This window comes from Falco peregrinus, chromosome 6, assembly GCF_023634155.1.
Source record: "Falco peregrinus isolate bFalPer1 chromosome 6, bFalPer1.pri, whole genome shotgun sequence".
NCBI classification, from domain to species: domain Eukaryota; kingdom Metazoa; phylum Chordata; class Aves; order Falconiformes; family Falconidae; genus Falco; species Falco peregrinus.
In genome coordinates, this window is record NC_073726.1 from 80530277 (window position 1) to 80546628 (window position 16352).

The window sequence follows — 16352 nt, forward strand, 5'->3', positions numbered from 1 at the left end:
CACACCTTAAGAGAGTCTTCACAGATCCATGTAACTTCCTTTTTTACACACAGCTTAAGGTAACTTCTTTTCCATTTGCTGTCACTGAACCATCTATAAACCAAGGATTTACAGACAGTCTGTATTTTAAAATGCTAAATTATGAAACAAGCCAGTTCTATACTGCCACAGGGACCCACTCGTTGCAGCAGTCTGTATGTACAGTTAAATGTTGTTTCTTCCTGGGAGTCCAGTTGGCCTCTGCTGGTTACTGTGCTAGCCATTTAGCCTCTGGAAGAAGTTGAAGTGTTATTGCAAAACAAAGAGCATCTACATTTTATTCTGATAATTTTATTTTTTTTTAATATTGGCAAATTTTTCACAACTGATTTAGATCACTTGATGGTTCTAGTTACATTAAATCAATAAATATTTTTAAGCTTGGGCTTTTCCCACCCACTTTCTTCCTTTCATCTTTTTTGATTGGGAAAAGAGGTGAAAAATCTCATAAAAGTCAGCTTCTGATTTTTATTTTCATTTGGAGTGAAATTTCTTTTTCTTACTTGAGCACAAACACATATTCATAAAAAAATGTTTTCTTAAGCAAACTGCAGAAAGTCTTGTCACTCATCAAGCACTCATGGCACTGACCTCCAGAGTTTTAGATGATTTGAGCTCTCTCTCACACAAAATTAGGAAGCAACCTTTCAATCAGCTTCTTTTTTGTATAATAATGTGGCACTTAGCACCAAACAAGGCATTTTAAATACAGGCAGCTGGTGGCAAGTGTTTTCAGGGAGGAAGTCTGGACTTGTGATTTTCCTCACTTTCCTCATTACAGATTTGATGTCTGTAAACTATAACACTTATTGATATATATATATATATTTAATTTTTTTTACCCATCCTTTCCTCTATGCTGTGTTGGTCAGACTTGATGTCTGGTGGGCAGCTAGAAGGATTTGGGGGTCAATAAACATACAGGAGCCAGCCTGTTGGTTTGCGATCTTCAGAGACAAAGTTATTGTAGAAACTACAAAAGCTGCTGGATAAAAATAAAATAAAATAAAATAAAATAAATACAACCCATCATGTTATTTCTGCTGCAAAGTTATTCTGGTTTTCCAGCTTGTAAGGAAGTTTAAGAAAGGACTCTGTCTTGGGAGATTCATCTGTGGGAAGGTATATCAAGGAGGGACTTGTAAGACATGCCTTCTTCACCTGTGTTGTCTGGGCAGGTTTTGATGGAGAACATCTCCCTGGGAAGCATGAAGATGTGCCATTCAGCTTTATGCATGTTTTTACCCACTCAGCTAGTGAGAAATTTAGAGTTATAGAGCAAGAGAATCCCATCCCTTATCTGGATTACGCATAGGTGTTGTAATTTCCATCAAATATAACAAATGAAGTAGAGCATCTGTCTCCCAAGAGGAACATGCATCATCTTAGAAAATAAGCTGCAGCATGGGAAATCTATTACTGATGAATGTAATCTTCTTTACTGGATGATGAAGTTGTGGAATTTTTTTTATTATTATTATTTAAGGCACCATGTAATCAACATTAGAAAATGGCTTAAGCAGCAGTGCCCCCAAAGTCAAGCCACAGCACAGAGCCAATTGATTTACTTGCCACAAATATTGTCACTTGAAGACACACATTTGCTGTTGGTCCCCAGAGAGGAACCAAAGATTAAGTACAGTCTTTGTATAAAGTTCCTTCAGTTTTGAGATTCATTCCTTTTGTGAAAAGGCCCGTGACATGCCAGTTTTGGCCATTGAAAAGTGGATGCAAGATACCTGTTTGCTATGGTGCTCTCTTCATCTGGGCAGGTAGCCAGGATCTCTCTTGTGGGGGGAGGTGAAAAAGGGAAAGACGATTTCTGATGTGTCAAGAGCTGCTGCTTTGAAAGTTGTTCAGTTTTGGTTTTGTGAAGCACATTTCCATAACAAAATGGTGGGCATAGTAGATGTGGGGGTTTTCTATTTGTTTTTGTTCTTTAAATAAATCAGCACTTGGTTATGGACAGGAGGGTAGATGAGAAGAAAAGAAGGGGTGGTTTGTTTTGGGAACTGTTATTCATTACCTTTTCCATCACAAGAGCCAGGAGCCATCTGATGATGCTTTTAGGACCCAGGCTGGGGAAAAACAAATGGTGGTCATGCAGGTGTTGGTAAACCTGTGACACTCCTTGCTAAAGCATGTGGTGCACACAAAAGCCTTGCAAGAGCTCATGAAGCAATTAGCCAACTACCTGGAAGAAAAATCTCTTGAAGGTTACTGACAAATGACATGAGCTTCAGAAGACGCTCTGAGCTAAAAATAGTCAAAGCCTGGGAAGTAACTCAGGGAAACATCACATATGCTTCACGTATTATTACTCTTCCCTAATTGTCTGCTCATGGACCCTGTTGGATATAATATGCTGCACTAGATGGATCCTTGGTCTGAGCCAGTACAGTCATTCCTATGTTTTTATATTCCTCTTGAGGAAGACCAGGAGTGCCACACCACCCAGAAGTGTGGTGTCTGAATGTGGCCACATGGAAATTGGCTGCTTGGGACCTTTTGCTTTCTGAGACATTCCCAAGCCTAGAAGGGGAATGTAACAAACCAGTCTCCACTTCCATTGCTTTCTAGTGCCAGGCCCGCAGGACTACACAGATGTTCTCTAAACAAAGTGATTCTTAATCAGTGAGAACTTATGGTACTAGTAACCCCTGATCTGATCTTATTTTTGTCAGCTGTTTGGATCCAACGTGTTTCTGGTGGGAAATTCAGAGTGGGAAACAGAATAGTTCCCTTTCCCAAGGACTCTCAACTGCTACAAAATGAGACCCTGTTCATAAGATAACAATGGAGCTCTAAACAGTCTTCCCATTTTGAAGCTGGAGAATGAAATAGCATTGCTGGCATTCAGGGGTTGTCTACACATAGAAATAATTAACTTGCTGCTGGGACAGTAGTTTAAGATTCTAACATGTATTTGCATACACCTGTATAAAAATAGTAATGCCAATATTGCTGTTACCAGGCAAAAAATAGACCATATGCTATGAATACACTTACACAGGAACATCGCTGCATCACTGTCCACACAAAAGGTTGTGCCACAATGTTGTTGCATCAAGGGAGAAAAAAGGAACCCAAAAACACTTCCAGCATGAATTGCTCTGCCCATAGAAAAATCTACTTATAGGCTTAAATGACTTACTGGGGCAGCTAAATTCTTACCTGACTGAAATGGCTGTTTCTGACGTCTTACCGAACCAAGTTCTTTACAGGACCACTGAGGTGTGACCCTGTATGTTTCCACTTGGCTTCCACCTGTGTGCTGCTGTCACAAACCTAATAGCATTTTCAAAGAGATTTGGGAGAGCAGGTGAGGAGTTTGGGCGAAGTCCCAGTGAGCACTGCACAGCCGAAGCCCTCCTTATAGCCTTACCCACAACACTTGCAGGAAAGGGTGTGCCAGGCTGTCACCTGTAAGGAAAGGCTGTAACAAGGAAGCGATAAAGAACAATGGATGCTTTCACTGCCTCTTCAAACAGGACATGGCCAGAGTGATCCTCCATTGCTCCTAAAGAGCTATAAAGCTGCTACAATTCTGCAGGAAAGCACTTTGTCACTTATGCTCCTCACGCTTCCTTGTCCTATAACAGCTGAAAACCAACACATGGTTCGTTGCCAAAAAAAGCATCAGGCTGGAATGTGCCCTTTGAATTTTGAAGCTACTTTTTTGCTTATGAGACTGCTTTTCTCTCTATGCCTGTTTTCATTGCATACTTTCTTGAATAAAAACCAAAAAAGCTGGGAATTTATCAGCAAAATAAGTTGTCTGCTGACGTAGAAGTATGTGAAATAGTTCTCATATTCCAAGCACTTTGGGTTTGGTCACAAATTCTTTTTTACTCTTCCAGTCCTTCCCACCCCATAACTTCTTGCTGCTCCTTAGGAGATGATCTAGTGGTCTCAGTGCAACTTCTGATGGGCAGAAGGTGCCCCCACTGACAAATGTCTCTGCAAGAGTTTCAGTGTTGGTAGCGTCAGTGCAAAATGACATGGACAGACTGCTACACAACTTGGTATTTTTATATTCTCATGCCCATGCAATCAAAACCATTCATGAAAATTCACTGCAGCATCACCCATGGGCAAGAGCTAAGGTGTACAATCTCTGTTTTTCAGTGGTGCAGCTGAGGTGCTGAAAGATAGGTCTTGCTCAGGGTACCACAGAAAGTGCCATTCTAACACTTCCATCTCAAAATGACCCAGGATCGTCTCATCCCACAAAAGACATCCTCAAAGTAGGAATCAACTGCCATCCTAATATGGATGGTGTGTCCTTACAAGGAGTCATGAGGACATGAACTCACTGGCCACATGTGCTGGACCAGCAGAGGACCAACACATTTGGAAGCATTGACCTTTGCATCCTTCACCTTGCTTTATAGAAGCAAGTGGCCAAAATAGGTGTTGTGCAGAGCTGCATCAGGTGCAAATCACTGTCTCTCTTTAATGGGTACACTGAAAGGCAGCTTTTATCTCACAGGGATGTACGAGGCTGATGACTGAGTTCAGGGCACTCCTGAGGATGGAGGACTGTGCTGTTGACGGTGGCCAGAGGGTGGTAGCACTGCACAGCTGAAGTGCCACGGCCCTCTGCACCAGGAGGAGGGAGAGGTGGAGAGGGGGAGCCTCTGATGCCGCTGATTACCTGAGGAAGAATAGGCAATGAAGTTGGAATAAGTGGTGGAAGCTTTAATACCGAAAGAGTGTTACTAAAAATAGCCCTTATCTTTTATATGGCTCTTGCCTGATCCCTTTGGCACGTGTGTTACACTGGTTTTCTCCTCTCACTTTTATGCTGGAGGACGCTTCTCTGCCCTCCTCAAACTAAGGTAAAAATAGCTGTGGCTTTGTCATTTCTTGTGAGGAAAAGGAGGAAAAAAGGCAAGGAAAGGTGATTTTTGAAACGAAGAGGAACTTTTACAAAAGCATCTCTTTCTTAGGCCCTAAAAACACTGTACTACCTCAAAAATGTAATCCACCAGTAACGTTGGCAGCTATTCCTGGGCTTCTGCTTTTTCAGATGATGCTCATTTTGGTGTGGCAGCCACAGCCTGTCAGACCTATGGTTTCTGCTCTGTGGCACATAACCATCACCAATAAATGACCCCATGAGGATGGTGGTTACGTGCAGCTTACAGATAATTGTAGGTCCCTTCCAACTGAAATGATTCTATTCTATTCTATTCTACTCTATAAAAGCACTTTGGGAATCTAAGAATACTTGGTGTTGAGAAGGTCTTCTGGAGTATAAGTGTGTCTCCATTTTGTAGTCATAGATACGAATTGTTGACTTAATTTTGCTGAAAGGAGGCAAACTGAGGAAATAACTTGTTTAAGGGCATAGACCACACTAATGCTAGCATCAAGGCTTGGGTGCGAATGTATTTGTGTGTGTGTATATATAGTGGTTTATTTGCCTGTTTAGTATTCCTTAGCTTGTAGTTTAAAGCACAGAAGATCCAAAGCTCACAGCCTCCACCTGTCATTTTGCTTTGCATTTTGTATTCTGGAGCTATAAAAAATAGATTTGGGCAGCTGACATCAGTCATCTCTTCTCTTTTTCTCTCCTATGCCACTGAGAACAATGTGTCCCTGTCTGTCCCCCTCTTATTTCAAGTTGCATTTATCTTAATAGTTTAAACCAGAATAATGCGTTGGCCTTGCTGCATGACCATAGGCAAGTGGCTTCACTGCTCTGAGCCTTGGTTTTCCTGTAGGTGAAACAAAGGTAATGATGCTTATCCTGCTCCACGGAAGCTTCCAAGATCTCCAGCTGCTGTGCAAGAGACAATACTGTGATTATAATTGCCCAGGCACTGTAAGACCCCATGTTCAGTGGCGTTTCTTGGTCTGCCCCGTAACATGACAGCTTTCAAACACCACCAGGCACATTCTCACTGGATTTTTTTTCTCCATTTCCACTCCCTTCCCACTGCTCTTTGCTTTCTTGCTGCCTCCCCTCTCTCCCCTAGGCCTCTCTCAAGAAAATCTACCTTCTCTAGTGACCCATTTCCCCACCCTGTTGTTGGGTTCTGGTTTGTCAGCTCCCTCCCCCTTGTAGCTGCTCATATCTGGTTACTTCACCACCATCCCCTTTCCCGCTCCCCTCGTCTGAAATTCTCCCTCAGCCCTGACACTTTCTCTAGAAACAGCCGCGGGCTATTTCTAACCTTCCTTCTTTCATCAAAGTGCTTGAGAAATCAGCTGGCTTTCATTTCTCAGCAGGGAGGCTGCCACACCAGCCCGGTGTGCGGGCTGGGCTGGGAACTGGGAACGGGGAGCTCCTGGTTGGTGATGGTGGCACCACCACTGACTCACCACCTGGCCTTTCTTTGGCAAGCTGCTTGCCCTCTCTCCTCTCCTAGCTTTAAAATAGGAGTGATAATTACACACTTACCTCACATGGGTGTTGTAAAAATTTAATTACCGCTTGTAAGAATCTAAGAGTGAAATGTGTCTTTATCTCTTGTGGTGGTAGCTGTGACCACTAAAATCTGTGCTTAGTTCAGGCTCTGGCATAAAAAATTGTCTTCTCCAGGCAGCCAAAGCCTTCCCTCCTTCTGGTCACAAAGGTCCCTGTGCCATAGTCCTCTGACACAGAGGAGCCTCCCTGGCCACAGGCCTTTCCCCCGGATAACAGGCAGGGAGGCTGAATTCCCCCCCAGTCAAGGTCACCTACCCAGCTGCTCCCGCAATCACTCTCTCCCTCTCTCTCCCCCTGCAATTGCTGGTGAGGCTGCAGCTGAAACAAAATCACGGTCCTCCTGACTGCTTTGTGCATCCTCACCCATTGCCTTGCTCTTTCCTTTCCCTCTGCTAAAGCTGACAGGACTTGTCCAAGCTGCCCTCCCTCCTCCTCCTTCCTGGCTGCCCTCTCAGCCTGCCTCGACTGGCACAACCCCAGACTTGGCCTCCGCTTTCCTTAGGCGCTGGCTGCAAGGACAGGTCTGTCTAGTGAGATGCTGTCCGCCCACGAGGGTGGACCGCATGTCAGGCGAGCAGCAGTGGCAATGCTGCCATCCCACCACTGCCCAAGTGATGAACTATAGGTTGCGAGGAGAGTGCAAGGCGGTGAGCAACACGTCCAGAGCCCAATCCTCTGTCCTCCCATGCATGTACATGGAGATTCCATCTTCTGATCCTCCAGCACCACCCATGCCCAACACTAAGTAGGAGCAGAAGCACACTCAGATACTGCTTGTTGCACATGAAAAGGACACAAAACCCACTGGGCTGATGTTGCCAAGAACAGAGCTCAAGCTGAAATCAAGAGGAAGGGGTTGGCAGGTCTCCGTATCCACCAGAGACCCATGCAGAGTTGGGCCTGGTAAGGTCCGGCCTTGGCACCCAGGTCCACCCACCTCTGCGCCTCTTCTCAGCCATCTCCCAAGCTAATATTGGGGTCAGCTCAAATTTCCAGGCTTAATTACAGCACTCCCTACATGGACCAAAAAGATTGTCAGTGACTTGGGCTGATGACCACCCCTTTGCTGTGAGCAGGTATCTGTTTGCTCTGATGGAAACTGCAGAACATGCAGCGCCCGAAGCAGCCATGGTTAACACTTCTGGATGCAGAACTGCTTTTGGAAATGGAGGACAACAACAGAAATTAAGGCCATTTTAGATCACAGCAATCTGAATGACCTGTAACTCAATGGGAATAGAAAAGTTAATTTTTTGTAGTCTTGGCCAAAATCTTTGATTTTGGGGTGTATTTGGCAGTTTCTGAGCTAAAGTTATAAAAGGGCTTGAGGATGAAGTAAGACCTGTGAGTGGAAACTGCTGCTCAGCCACCGGGAGGCTACTGCCTATTCATAATGCATGCACTCTAAACTATATCCATAAACGTCAGGCATGATTTAATAGGCTATAAAATCCTACATCATGATGCCACTGGAACTATTGAAAATAAAAGCAGATAAATCACAATTCTGTGCAACAAGCTGTACTCACGCTGCTTTTTTTCATTTGCTGGGGTTTCATTCTGCCATTTGCTGAGCATGCGCTACTCGCCCTCAGCCCTGAGCTGAGTTTCCATTTCCTTTTCCTTTTCCATTCCCAAGCTTGAGTTTCCACATCGGCCCACTGGCTTTGCAGCTGTGTGGTCATGCTGCTGTAAGCCGCTGCCCTGGAGGGTGCTGAACTGGGCAGAAAAGTACTGAGCTTTCACAGGCTTGGAGCAGTAGTACTCTTTCCCCCCCCACCCCCCAGAAATACTGGATAATCATTGTAAGCAGATTGACTGCTGTTGCTCATATAATGTTATTCCTCACATTAGATTATGAGCATTAAATCTACTAGACAATGTTTATCTGGCAGGAAAACAATTTGTGTCACTTTTTACTGCCAGCAAGATATAGAGTTACAGTGACATGGATGACAGAGCATGCACCACAACTCCAAATGGGCACGACAGCTGTAATCCTGTCACCCTGTGGAGAAAATGATGCTGAAGAAGGAGGGAGGGGGTGGTGAGCCTGTGAAAATATTACTAACAGAGAAGACTGGGTTTTGAGAAAAGTTTGCTTCACTTCTGCAGCTGAGGTGAGTGGAGCAGTAAAAACCAGCCATATGCATGCAAAAGGTAAATTAATTTGGACTTATCAGAAACAGAATATGAACTCTGTCCCTTCAGCTTCTCTTATTTATTTATTTTTTGTTCCAAATGTTTTGCAGTAAATGAATATAGCATGATGGTTTTTCTACTCTTACCTTAATTTTCATCATCTACTTAATTTTCCCGGTCTGACTCCTGTAAATACATATGAAATAAGAAGGCAGGTGGGAAGGTGAAAAGGAAGGGAAGGAGGGAGGGTGAGAGGGAGTAAAAAAGAAAGAAAAGAAAAGAAAGAAGAAAAGAAGGAAAGAAAGAGAATAAAGAAATCTTCTAGCACTGAAAATCTGGGGGAGAAGTTTGAAAACACGTACTTTACAAGACAAAATCCAGAGTCGAGATATGAAAATGCAGGTGCATACAATTTAAAGAATTTTCCAAAGTAATTTTTCCCCTCAAAAACTTGTGACTTTGAGGTGAGAGGCAACTGACTCATTATTCTGAATTTATGAGGCTGTCCTATTTTTTTGTAACATTTTTTTGCTTTTCCCCATTTACTGGTGGTTTTGTGCACCCTATGGAGCCCTGCCTGCTCAAGAAATGAGCCGATGCCCACAGAAATCTCTCTGTGGCATCGAGAACCTCGGTCCTGGCTCTGGCTGCGCACATGCATGACTGGTGTAGCTCTGCCCCTGTCACTGCATGTCTTCGGGTGATGCCAGGAAGTTCCTCACATATCTGCAGAGATTTAAATTCCATTTAAACAACCACCCCTGCTAAAGTAGGTCAAGTGGGGAGCTTGCGGTCCAGCCTCTTACCCTAGCTCCTCTGCAACTCCCTGCTACTGATCTTCTTCCAGCAGACTTCCCTCTTACCCCTCTCAGGCTGAGGAGCCACTGTCCCTCCTCTGAAGAGCCTCCAGTACAGCCTGCCTGGCCTTGCCCATCTCCAGCCACAAGCAGAAGTCCCCTGCTTTTAGTCCTTGGCACTTGCATGCCTGGTGGCCCTTCCAGGCATTCTGTCAGGGCAAGATTTTGTAGGGTCAGGGCAAGGACCAGGGCAAGGACCAGAGTCTGGCCAAGCCTCTTTCTCTTTGGTAGTGAGCAAGAGGGTTACTAGCACGAGCTGAGGGGAGAAGCTTCATCTGTGCCTTTGAGGGACCACAAGATGCCATTTTAAGATATCCTTTCCAGGCTCCATCTGCTTGCACCACAGCAAGGGTAACTGAGCTGGCTTTAACCACAGGGATGCACACAGACAGACACACAGATGATATATTCTGTGTATCTTTTCACAGGGCTAAAGGCAGCTGCTGGCACGGCCAGAGGAGGGTGTGCTGTGACCTGCATAGCACAGCAGTGTGGGAAGGGGCACTTCTACAGGGTGGTAGCCCTGGAAACTTTGTTTTGTGGCACCACAGTGTGACCCAAACATTAGAAGAGGTTGGCAGAGACTTGGCTGTGACAGACTTGTGGTGCCATGGTGTTGCTCCATGGTGGTATAAGAGGGGCCCATGGTCCCATGCAGTTTAGTCCAACCTGGTAGTCAGGTTTAGTTATTGCCAGGTTGGTATCACTGGAGCTGGTGCTCCCAGGAGCTTTGTCAGGGCCACTCACTGCCTCATTTTTACCTGCTGCAACTTGGAAGTATGTATCAGGAGTAGCACTGTCAACACGTGTCTGAGCAGTGACTTGTGCAATGAAGTCTGCTTTTCAAACAAGACTATGAACCTGTCTCTCAGAAGAGAATGCACTGGTCTGAACAACAAAGAGGAGTTAAATCAATACAGTCCTCAATCCTCCTTCCCCTTTCTCCTAACAGAACAGTCACAAAGTGGTAGAAAAAATATATCTCTTATTTACAGAAGTAATATACTAGATGATTCAAAAAAATCCAGTATATGATGATGTGTGAGGATGACATAGCTTAGAGCATTAAGCATTTTCAGGGTTGGTTTCTTACATGTATTTGCTGCTGGATGAATAGGTGCCATACCTAGGATTTTTGCATTTCCAGTTTGACTGTTGTGGGTTTCTGAAACGGGAAAGCTATACCAGTGCCTATGTAAATTGTCTAAGTATCTTTATATCAAAATGCCTGTAGCTTTACAGAATGCACTAGTATTGCTATTTTGATTTAAAAAAAAACAAACCAAACAACAACACAACAAAAACCAAACAAACCTTTTACCAAAACCATTATACTGGTGCAAATCCTATTCACAGAGCATTTAGAAGACCACTGAATCTCAAAGAAGCTTAGGCTCTTAGGTGAACAAACAAGAATGCAATTAATACAGACATAGCATTTCTCACCCTAACAGCTCAGACTGAGTTTCATATATATTCCTAAAAAGCCAAGGATTTGGGACTTATACCGCAAGCAACATTAACCTGGCTGAATCTTGGAATAAGGACTTGCTTGACAATTTGAAGTGAAAGCTAACCTTACTGCTAATGATAAGAACCAGCATGACTCATGCACACCAGTGTCATAAAATGCAATTTGGTTTCAGAAACCAAAATGCAATTCGGTAAGGGAAAAAGAACTGTAGTGCTAAATGTGCAATAGGGATCACTTCCACAGCACCTCTGCGCACCAATGCTCATGGCTTTCCTGGTGTGCCCTGAGGACTAAAATCGCTGTTGCATACTAATATCAACATATCCTTGCATGTTCTTGGAATTTACTACTGTCTCCTACTGCATTTTGTCCATTAAGAGCCTGATTCTGTCCCTCAATATGGAAGAAACATCTCTGTTGGGGCTCAGTAATGTCAGCAGACCCATCAAGTCACACCAAGTGCCTATTTGTATCTGCTCAAACATTGGAAGACAAAAATAATACTAGTAATAAAAATGAAGCAAAGAAGTGAGCACTAAATGAGTCAGTTACGTTATGCTGGGGAAAGATAAAGGGAAGGAAAAGAACAGTGGAGAAAAAGTGGAACGAGTTAATGATAACTGGGCACTGGGAACTAATGAGTGCCTTTGCAAATATAAAGAGAAAAGAAAAAATACTACCATGAATAAAGTCTCCTTAATAAAAGTGAAGTCAATGATCATTGCAAATGTCTGAGGCACTGTTCTACACTGCTGAAATTAGAAAACCAGTACACAAAAGAAGAAATGAAAACCTTGGCTTTGGGTGGCTGTAGGTTTCTAAGTGTCTAACTCCTTCAGGAGAAAGGTTCCAACAGCTTTTAGGGGCATATGGAAAAAAACTAGCCTAGCTGTTCAGAAAGTGCAGGTAGGAAGACATTGGGAGTCTCATGGCTGTAGAAGAGGCCCAGGTAACAGACAATCAGTGGAAGCTGGTATGCGTAGGCACCACTGTGGAGAGAAAATGAAAAGTCCCAACGAAAGGCTGGTTTGCCACCTTTTCTTCAGGGATTGCTCTGTTTTCAGGGACAGACTCTAGACCAGAAAATACAAGCATCCAAAGCCAGGTTTTCGGGCCACTATGAAGAGAAAGACTGTATTTCTGTCTACGGGTTTTCTCATCCTGCTGCTGTTCCCCAACATGCCAGCCATCTCCCTTTCCTGGGAGAGCCCTAAGCAAGGCAGGAACTTGGCTTCACTTCACAGGCCAGAGCACAGTTACCTTTTGCCTAAATTAGTATTGCCACCGTCTATCCGAGCAAAAAGTTAGGGGATTTCTGGCTAGGGTGTGGATGAAAGGTGGCTCTGTGGGATCATAAATCCTGCTTTTAAGTAACGGGTCCTCCCTGGAAATAAGCTGAGCAGTAGCCTTTAGGTGGGAGGGAAGGAAACTAACTGGGAGCCTGTTCAAGGTTTAATATGAGCTAATGGACTTCCTTTCCGCTCTGTGCAATCTCCACGTGGCGTGGATCTAAAGGGGAGCTGACAGCTGGAGAAGCTTTCTCCTCACATTTCCAGAGCAACTGTCCTGCAAGCACAGACCATCCTGCTCACCAGGAGATTTGGTAGCGTTTCTCTTTTCCCACAAAAGCAGCAGCCAAGACCACATGGTCTGAGGTCTCAAGAGATAGAACTGTTGAGAGGAACTGTGAGAAATCAGCCCAGAGAAACACGGGTTTCAGAACCAAGCAGAGAAGCCGACACATTGCAAGGACTTTGGCCGTCCTTGTTCAAAGGGGTCGAAAATGTTCTCCAGTCACTGTAGCCTAGCATCTGGTTAGCATGGTTGAGGCATAGCTGCTTCTGTTGGCACTGGCAGACAACAGGGTAGAGTGGCATGCATTTTGTCCTGCTGCATTTCCTTCCCCGGCTTTCTTACAGCTTCAATGGGATTGACTTCTGCTGCACTCACGCCTGTGGCCTTCCCTACACAGTCACCATTTCTCTCCCTACCTTTTCTAGTTACCATCCACTGCAATCATATTTAGTAGGAGCAGCAGAAAAAAAGAACAGAAGGAGCTGGAAGAGAACAGCTCTAAACCAGGTTGTGATCTTGGACAGACACTTGCAACCATTCATACTGGTTGAGAGGTCTGCCAAGATGGATCAAGGCCTGTATTTGTAAGGGCAATTAATAAAAGTGGGAGGAAAAGCAGCTACCAGTGACCCCAGAAAGAACAGATGTTGAAAGTCCAGGCAGAAAAATGGGACTCGGGACACATAGCTTCACCACAATCTCTGTGGAGAAAAACAGATTGCAGTTGCACTACAGGAGGGAACACTGAAGAGTAACAGGACCGGATCTGATTCAGGGTGACGGCAGGTGAAAAATTTTGTATGAGCTTCCGAGGCAACTTGGAAACAAACTAAACTGTGATGGGGTTTTTGCTGCATTCACAAAGGATCAGACATATACTTAGAATCATAGCAATCATTTAGGTTAGAAAAGACCCTTAAGATTGTTCTCAAATGCAGGCATCCACGGGCTGAGGAGATGATGACCCAGTTGGACGGGAAGCAGAGAAGACCAATGACAATGACCAAGTGGCTGCAGGGACTGTCTAATGAGAAGAGAGAAAGAATGTCAAAGGCTAGGAAAAGAAGCAATACCTGGGTGCAAGGCACAAACAGCCAGAAAGGAGACAAATTGCTTAGGGGAGTACAATACATGGTTATAACCAGGAGTAATTGGGTGAAACTGGAAAAATGAAAATACAGGCCAAATATCTGCCTGACCATGGGACTTGTTGGACCATGAAATAGTCTCCAAAGGAAAAAGGTGGAAGCCCCATTATCTGAGGCATTTACAATGAAAGTGGACAGAGCAATCAGGCATGTGCTGTAAATCCTCTACCAGCAGGGGAGCAGAGTAGATGACCTAACAGGTCTTTTCCATCTCTGATTTCTACATTTAATATAAGGAGTCACAAGCCCCCCCCCCCTCCAACTTGCCATGAGATGCAGAATAAAGATTCAGCACTTGGGGAACAGCAGTGGTAATCATGCAGGTAGAAAGGGAAACCGTCATAGCGAGGAAGCAGAGAGAATAATAGGGGAGAGCGCGGCACTGTAAAAGCAATAGAGATGCAATGACTCTACTCCAGCAGTTCAGCCACGCTGAGGGAAGACAGGTAAGTATGAATCCTTTATTACCGAGTTGGTGCTTTATTAGAAAAGGGTCGTTGGTTGCTAGGCTGAGAGGGCATAGTCCCTTTCCTCCCTCTTCCACATTTAGTTTCAGGGACTGGCCAAAACGAAGCTGGAAGAGGCTGCAGGGAGTCAGATGGTCCTGGTTTGCAAAACGGCCTGCTGCAGCCCACCAAGGGATGCCGGCTGGGAGATCCCTGCGGTCTTGCATCTTGGCCATGCAGGGGAAGGTGCGCTGCATTTAATGCAAGCCTGCCACAGTTAAGCAGATGCCATGTAACCTAAGCAAAGGCTTGCTTTAAAACATCGTGGTAGGATTCCCTCGGCTGCTATTTTCAGTAGCACTGAATCCCTTAATAGCAGCCTCTTTATCCCAAGGCACAGCATCCTCAGGGTGGGCTCCAGAGGCACCTCCACCTTGCAGCGACACGGGTACAAGCAGGGCTGTGCTCTCAGGCACGTTTGGGACTTGCAATAAAGTAGGTGCAACCAAAAATCAGCCGGGGCATCCAAAACTGTCTTTAAAATAGACAAAGAGACGTTTAGATGAAGAGACGGCCGGGTTATTTTTTGCCGTTTCCTCCCTCTTTTCACTCCCATCACAAGGGCCAGGGCTGTACTCAGTCCTGGGGCTCCAGGAGCTGGAGGGTAGAGGAGAACTGCGTAATACCATTGCAGCTGGCAGTAACACGCCTCGTAGTATGTATCCCATACGTTGCGGGCCCCCTGAACCTCTGTGCTGGTGCGACCCACTCCGGGGTCTAAGCACAAGCCGTGCCGCCGAGGCTTCCCCCGCCGGCGGGCAGGGGGCTTCCCCCGGGGCGGCCGCCCTTGGGGCTGCAGGGCCGGAGCACCAGGCCACGGGGCGGGGGCGACCGCCCCCCCGGTCCCTTCGGCCGCACAGTCACAGGCGGGGGCTCTGCGGGGGGGGGGGGGGCGGGAAGCGCACAGGCCGGCGGTGCCCCCCGCCCCGGACTTCCCGTGCCCCGCGGTAACCCGAGCCTCATTTCCTGGTCGAGGCTCTTAAAGGGGCAGCCCCAGCGGTGGAACAAAGGCCATTGTGCTGCCCGCGGGCCGCTGCTGCGCCCCCCGCCGTGGCGGTGGTGGCGGCGGCGCCCCCCCCCCCCCCCGCGGCTCAGCCCGGCGCTGAAGGCCGCTACCGGCGCGCGACGTTTAAAGGGCCCGCGCGACCCCGCCCCGGCACCCCGCGAAGTCAAGTGACACTGAACAAGGCGAAGCGACCCGGCTGCGCCCCGCCAGCCTCCCTCCGCCGTGCGCGGCCCGCCCCGGCACCCGAGGGCGCCGGCAGCTCGCCGCACTCCCGGCCCGGCCGCGGAGGCGGGGGGGGGGGGGGGGGGGCGCGCGCGCGCGCGCAGGCGAGGCGGCGACGGCCGTTGGTGCCGGCGGGCAGCTGCTGCGGCGCGGCCCCTTTAAGGGGCGGCGCGGGGTGCCGGGAACCCACGTCAGTTTCGGCCCCGAAACTCCGGATCAATGAGCGGCGCGGGGCGGGGCGCAACGCCCGGCCAGGCCCGGCCCGGCCCCGCCGCCTTTCGGTTTCTCTCTTCCAGGAAGGAAAACACCGGCGGGCAGCGGGGCCGCGCCGGAGGCGCTCGCCCCTCCCGCCGCCTCGCGCCGGCACCCCCGCCCCTCCCCCCGCGCCGCCTCCCCCCGCTCCCTGTGCCGCGCGCGCGCGCACCGGCTCGCAGGCGGGCTCGCGCGGGCAGAGCGCGCGCCGTCACACGCGCGCGAACACACGCACAGAGCCACAGGCGCGCGCGGGGGGGGCGGGAGCGGGGGGGGGGGCGGCGTGTGGGAGCGATCGCGCGCCCTCGGAGGAGCGGCGGCGGCGGCGCTGAGGAGGGGACTCGGGCGGCGGGGGCGCCTCCCCCGGGCAGCTTCGCGGGCCGCGCCGCGCCCGCCGCCTAGGCGATGGTGGCGGCACCAACTTCCCCTTGAGGGGACGGGCCGAGTCGGGCCGTGCCGCCGGGCCGGGAGAGGAGCGGAAAGTGGGGAAAGCCCGAGAACTTCCTGTCCGCCTCCGCCGCGTCCCTCCTGAGAGATGTCTGAGGCTCCTGCTCAGTGTTGCATCAAGGTAAAGCCCCGACCCTGCCTGCCCGGCCCCTGTCACCGCGGGACGCGCCCGCCGGCGCCTCGGGGCGGCGGGCGCTGTGCTTTGCCCAGGGTTATTTGGGTGAAAATAACTGTTTCTTCCTCTTCCC

General features: G+C 47.7%; 1 protein-coding gene across 3 annotated transcripts in view; it reads left to right on the forward strand.

Moving 5' to 3' along the window:
- Positions 1 to 15695: 15695 nt before the first annotated feature.
- Positions 15696 to 16352, forward strand: part of ETV6 (ETS variant transcription factor 6) — a 140030-nt gene continuing 139373 nt past the window's right edge. For all 3 annotated transcript variants that reach the window (XM_055807594.1, XM_013300757.3, XM_013300758.3), the window contains exon 1: positions 15696 to 16225. Coding sequence is in view for 2 of the 3 variants with exons in the window: in XM_013300757.3 (XP_013156211.1) it covers positions 16193 to 16225 (33 nt within the window). In the remaining variant the exon portion in view is untranslated. The remainder of the gene's footprint in view (positions 16226 to 16352) is intronic.